This window comes from Vicia villosa, linkage group LG6 (assembly GCF_029867415.1).
Source record: "Vicia villosa cultivar HV-30 ecotype Madison, WI linkage group LG6, Vvil1.0, whole genome shotgun sequence".
In the NCBI taxonomy this organism is placed as follows: domain Eukaryota; kingdom Viridiplantae; phylum Streptophyta; class Magnoliopsida; order Fabales; family Fabaceae; genus Vicia; species Vicia villosa.
This window is the reverse complement of record NC_081185.1, coordinates 80172646-80178891: the sequence shown is the minus strand read 5'-3', so window position 1 is coordinate 80178891 and position 6246 is coordinate 80172646. Positions and strand designations below refer to the sequence as shown.

Here is a 6246-nt window from a genome sequence, read left to right as displayed (position 1 = left end):
CAACAATGCCCCTGGGACTTTAAAAAATGTCAAAACCTCAAAAATCAGAATTTCTGTCCGCACCAGCTGACACGGCCGTGTCACTTGACACGGGCAGACCGTGTCAGCTTCTGGTTTTAGGGGACTTGCTTCAGGAGGCCTGACATGGCCGTGTCAGGTGACACGGGCAGACCGTGTCAGCCTCTGCCTCTTCACTCCATTTTTTCTCTTTATCTCGTTTTTGCGTACCACTTGGACATGCGATCTTTCATCAATCCAAAGCTAACCTAAAACAATCACCAAACGAGATCAAAAGCACCTAATAGACAACGATAAATGGCACTAAAACAAATTGCAAACAAATAAATTACAACTAGATAAATTAAAGAAAAACACTTAAAAACAACCACAAAGTGTTACCAAGCATGCCGATCTTGTGCCAAATTCATGATGAAATTAAGTATAAATGGTGACCGATCAATTACTTAGACTCATGAACAACATAAGAGATGCTGACGGAAGTCCAGTTGGAGTTGTCCTCTCTACGCGTCACGAAGCTTGAACATTCTGGAACATGTTCAATGATAGCAGCTATGTCTTGTTGATTTGGGTTGAAGTATCCAGCACTTTGAAACGTCTCATGCAGAGTCTTGTTGTAGCTTCCATATTCAGATTCTTTTCCTTTTAACTTCTGGGATGTGAATCCTAGACCACTTTTGTTCTTGTTGGTGGGAAGTTCAATAACTTTCCCTTAGCCTTCGTATGATCCTTGGGAAACCACTTGTTGGGCATCTTTCCAGGATGAAATAGACGCACCAGCTTTCTTTCCATACTCAGGATTAACGACTCCTAAAGCCTAAAATTGCGCTGTAATTTCTTCGATATCAGGAATAAAGGATAGTTGAAAAATAAACACGGTCTGTTCTCCATAAACAGTTATTAATTTATCCTTCAAAGGGTATTTCAACATTTGGTGAAAAGTGGAAGGAACGGATTTAACATTGTGAATCCAAGGTCTTCCCAACAAACAGTTGTAAGCGAGATAAATCTCCATCACTTGAAAGGTGATATCAAAGTCATGAGGTCCGATGCGGATAGGAAGGTCAATCTCTCCAATCACAGTGCCTGAGAACCCTTTAAAAGTCAGCACGCTAACCCCATTTGGTCTAAAAGGTGCCCCTTGATAAGACAGACTTTCCAAGGTGCTCCATGGCATAATGTTCAGAGATGAACCAGCGTCTACTAGTACATCTGTCAAAATGTTGTCTTCATACTTTGCTGATATGTATAGGTAATGGTTGTGCTTTAAAATCCTTTGAGGGACTTTTCGCATCATACTGTCAAGTGGACCATACGTCATTTCTTCCTCAATGTAATTGTGTCCTTTTATTCCTTTGATTTCTTCGTCTAACAAACCTAGACCTATCAGAGTTAGAATGTCTTCTTGCAGATTAGCACAACCTTGTGTGCTTCCTTTACAAGCAGGACAACTATCATGGCTAAAGTCAAATAATCCATTTTGGACCCATTTCTCGTGTATCATTCGTAAGGATCCCCGCACAGTGCGAACATCGGGTACATACTTCACAGTGGAACATTCCCCAATCATGTTGACATTATTCTCATCTCTATCTCGGAGAATCTGGATAAGTCCTCGGTCCATGAGACTCTGAATCCCTGCTTTCACCAGTGCACATCCACGGGTATCTCTGCAGCAGATTCGGCAAGAGCCATAATTGTGTCGAGTTAATCCTCCCATCACCCATAAGGTGGCATGCAATTGCACTAGGTCACATCTCGACTGGTGTACGTCATAGATTAGATATTGGCCAGGACAACCATGTACCATGTTGACGGAGTGAATTTCTTCATCCTTTTTCTTTCTTGATATGCTGATAATTCCTTGGTCTAGTAGTTTCTGAAGGTCTTCAAACACGAGAGTACGTTCACGAATAGTGTTGGAACATATTGGACAAGCATTGTAGTCATGTGGAGGAAAGTAATCAAGTTCACACAAGACAACATGCATATTCACCAAGGATTGAGTGGATTCACAAACATCCTGGAGGTGTTCATAACTAGCTTGAGTATGGGTTGCAGGAACCTGACGAGTCTCTATCTCGGAGATCACAGTAGTCTGAGCTTGGGTTAGTGGATGATTCTGAGCATCCACCATGTCTTGAAACATAGATGTTAATCTTTCAATACCAGAGCGTAAGACATCAACTTCTTCTTGCCACTCTTGATCATCAAAAATACCGTCTTCCATTCTTTGACGATTGGCGCGAGTATTATACCGGTGCGTCAGCTTGACTCTGAGGAGAGAGGGAGGAATGAATAAGACTCTGACTCAGATGTGAATGTGAATATGAATGTGGTATGATGCATGCAATGCAAAAGACTCATTTTATTTTAATTTTCAAAATATATCACAATATCTTTCAAGGATTTATTTAAGAGTTTTGTAAATGTAAACACTATATAGTAACTTGAAAAAGAAATTTCATTCATTAATTAATAAAGGGACAAGGCATCCTTGTTACATATAAGGGTCATCGAGGTACCATTTTCTTTTGATAGCATACAAAGGGACAAGGGACAACCAAGTCATAAATTACTTTCAAGAGTTACAAGGTAGAAATAAACAAAGAAAGTTAGTAAAATCCAAGAGTGATCATCAAAGCTTAGTGAGAAGTATCCATATCATCTTGAGTCTTCTTCTTCAGCTTGACCTTTTTTAGATTATCAATAATACTCTTCCATGCAGCTTCTTTTGGAGGGAGAGCTTCTTCCTTCTGCTTCCTCTTCTTCTCTCTTTCATATTTGGCAATAGTAACATCCTTAGCTATGAGCCAAGTGTCTTGAAGGAACAATTGATAATTCTTTTCTTTCAGCACATCTTCATGAGATTATTTCGACATTCCTAAGTCAGCATCAGAATACTCAAATTTCTTCTTCCAATGGTCTCTTGATTTCTTCATTTTTCTTAAAGCTTCTTGGAGACTTTCAATTGTTGAAGGAACTACAATGGGTGGAACATACTCTTCAATTGGGGGTGCAGATGTTCCAGGGAGAATAGGCATTCTCATTTCAGTAGCTCTGGTAGTGACCCAACTATCAAAGGGCTTAGGAGAGAGATCCCATTTGGTCTTCCAATCTTTGATTTCTCTTTTATGGCTTGGATGCCAAGCATTAGCAATCCTTTCTCTAAACTCTTTGTTCTCAACTCTTTCTTCTAGAAAGAATCCATCCAATAAATTGCTCCTTGGTCTTTTGTCCATAGGAAACCCAAATTGACGACGAGTTAACACGGGGCTATAGCTGATTGCTCCTTTTGTACCAATGAGGGGCACATTAGGGAAATCACCACAGCAGTCTAAGGTCTTCATTCTACAAAAGTGATTGTTTGTCCAAACAATCTCAGTGTTGGTAAGGGTCATGATCTTGTGTGACCATTTCAATCCTTCTTTCTTGCTCCAGAACTCAGAGGTGTCAGGCAGATGAGATATGTACCACTTGTATAGCAAAGGAGTACAACAAGTAACCATTCCGTTTCCATAGGAATTTCTGAGGTGAATAGAATAGTACATGTCCCCAAGTAAGGTAGGAACAGGATTCTTCTTCATAAAGATCTTGATGGCATTCATATCAATAAAGTTGTTAATGTTAGGGAACAAGAACAATCCATACACCAACAAGGCAAAAACAGCTTCAAAGTCTTCTTCCTTTCTTTCTTGTGACAAGGTGAGAGCTTTCTCAACTAAGAACTCAGCAGGTAATCTAGGTAATCCTCCTTTAGTAACCATGTTCTTTTCAATTTCTCCCTTTCTCAAGTGAGTAGATTTTGCAATATCACAAGGCTTGGGATGTTGTTCTAAACCAGTGAAAGGAATTCTTCTAGTAATAGGTAACCTAATGATGCTTGAATACTCTTCCAAGGTAGGCAATAGTTGATAATCAGGGAATGTGAAGCAATGATACAATGAATCATAGAATTGAATCAAAGTGGAGAGGATTCCTTCTTCCATCTTAGTTCTGAGGAGATACAAAAATCTTCTATACTTGCTACAAAACTTGTCTTGATCAACAATCAAGTATCCTAGCTTTCTTAATTCTTCCACCTCTAAACTCTTGAAAGTATATTTCTTGGTTTTTCTTCTTTCAGGTTCCATTCCTATAATGTTTATAAAACAAAAGGTTTCTTTTAATTCCTCGAAAGATATTACGTTTTTAGATGCATGGATGAATGAATGCAAACATAGAAAAAACATGGGCTTGAGGGTTCAAAGTCACGAGCATGGAGCCAAAGGTCTACCCATCCCAAAGGTGTTTACTATGGTTATTTTGTACCTGTAGATCAAGGTTCTATTATTTCCTAGACTCAAGCAGCCCAACTTGGAGATTGTAAACTCTGTATCAACATACTCATTTGAACAAAATCCAAGAGAACCTTATCTGAGCGTAGCCTCGTGTAACAACTATTCTGAAAATGAATCATACATAGTTTCCACACTACATCTTAATGGCCAAGATTGGTTAAGGGTTTCTAGTCCCCAGCTTCTATAGCCTAGTTGAATGCAACGATGTATTCCCAACTACATGGTCAACAAAGTTACTTCCAAAGAGGCCTCCACTAAGCGATGGATCTAAAATTGACTTCTTTGGGATTACTCCCTCGAGATCAAAATGACTATACCAGTCTCCTATAATAAGTGTACACTCTAAATCCGGGTTAGGATTTGTCTCACCACAAGGGGTATGACTCCCTTTCCTAATACAACCCATTAAAGTAACAAATATACACATAGGAAAGATAAAAGATGCAAATAAAAGGTTAAGTATAAAAACAAAGAAAATAACAAAAGGTAATAAAAAACAAAGATTGGGTCGACCCTACCAAAGATACACCAATAGTTTGATCAGTATCCCCAGCAGAGTCGCCACTTTTATGTAGCGGTGAATTTGGTGGCGAGACCGAGGAAGAGAAAGCTCTTTCTACTCGTGCCCAGCTGATTGCTAAAGTCAGGGGGCTCGAGCAGGATGGTATGGACACTTTAGAGGTCAGGTTAAAGATAGAGGTAGAGCAGCTCAAGGTCGTCAATCGTGAGGTGGATCTCGTTACCATGGGAATCAAACCCTACTACAAAGTGGTGGGCGGCGAGATTGTTGTCCCGAGGATTTCGACGAGGAGGATGAGCAAGAAGGAGATGTCAATGTTTGATTTTGTTAAATGGCCTGCTGTAGCGGTGAATTTGGTGAGACTAGAGTCATGGTAAGACTTAGCTCATTTTAAACAGAGTCGCCACCGCGCTTTATTGTTTCCAAAAAGGAATGAGTGAAAGAGCGAATAAAACCCATAGAAATTTTTAAAATCAAAATTAATAAACTTATCAGAGTTCTGGCTACGGAGGGTTTGTTATACAAGGGGAAGGTTTTAAGCACCCCTTATATCCATGGTACTCCATGGGAACCTCTTTGTTTTTGTGTTATTATCTTTTGTTTATAAATAACCTTTTTTTTTGTGAAAAACCTATGTGAAAACTATTTTGAAATAGAGGGTGGGGATGGGAAGGGAAGTTTTTGAAAGTGAGCTCGATAAGATATCGCATCTTAGGCCTACATACCCCTTTGGTGCAATAGGGAAGTTAGAGGTTATGTAGTTCCTCTTTTATAAAAAAGGGGGCCAAAGTGGCCAAAATCTTTTTGGGTGTGAACTTTAAAATACTCACAAGTTTTTTTTGAAGAGGGTTAAGCTTTAAAATACTTGACAAGTTTGAAAGAAGATTAAGTTTTAAAATACCTAATAAGATTAAAAGGTTAAGCTTTAAAATACGTAACAAATTAAAAAGGGATTAGGCTTTAAAATACCTAATAAGTTTAAAAGGTTAAGCTTTAAAATACTTAACAAATTTTAAAACAAATCAAAGAAGGACAAAGCTTTAAAATACAAGATCCATGGGTTAAGAGAAGTTTCACCGGGAATAATTCATCTCTTAACACCAAGGTTTAAAAACAAGATCAATGGAATCAAGAATAGTTTCACCGAGAATAATTCTATTCTTAATACCAAGGTTTCAAAACAAAGGGGTTTTTGGCTAAGCTTTAACAATACTAAACCATAAACAAGTGTGTCGCACGCTCGCGAAAAATGAACAGAGTCGCCACCAATATATTTATCCCATAAGGGAAAGGAATATCAGAAAACCTAACAAAGTAAGGAACAGGGTCTTGCGATCAGAGAATCAAGGTACGGGAGTCGGTTACGCA

General features: G+C 38.8%; 1 protein-coding gene across 1 annotated transcript; it reads right to left on the bottom strand.

Moving 5' to 3' along the window:
* Window positions 1–2888: 2888 nt before the first annotated feature.
* On the bottom strand, window positions 2889–4151 carry LOC131613970 (uncharacterized). Its single transcript, XM_058885606.1, has one exon. It carries the CDS (start codon window positions 4149–4151, stop codon window positions 2889–2891), a length of 1263 nt encoding a protein of 420 aa, XP_058741589.1.
* Window positions 4152–6246: the final 2095 nt, after the last annotated feature.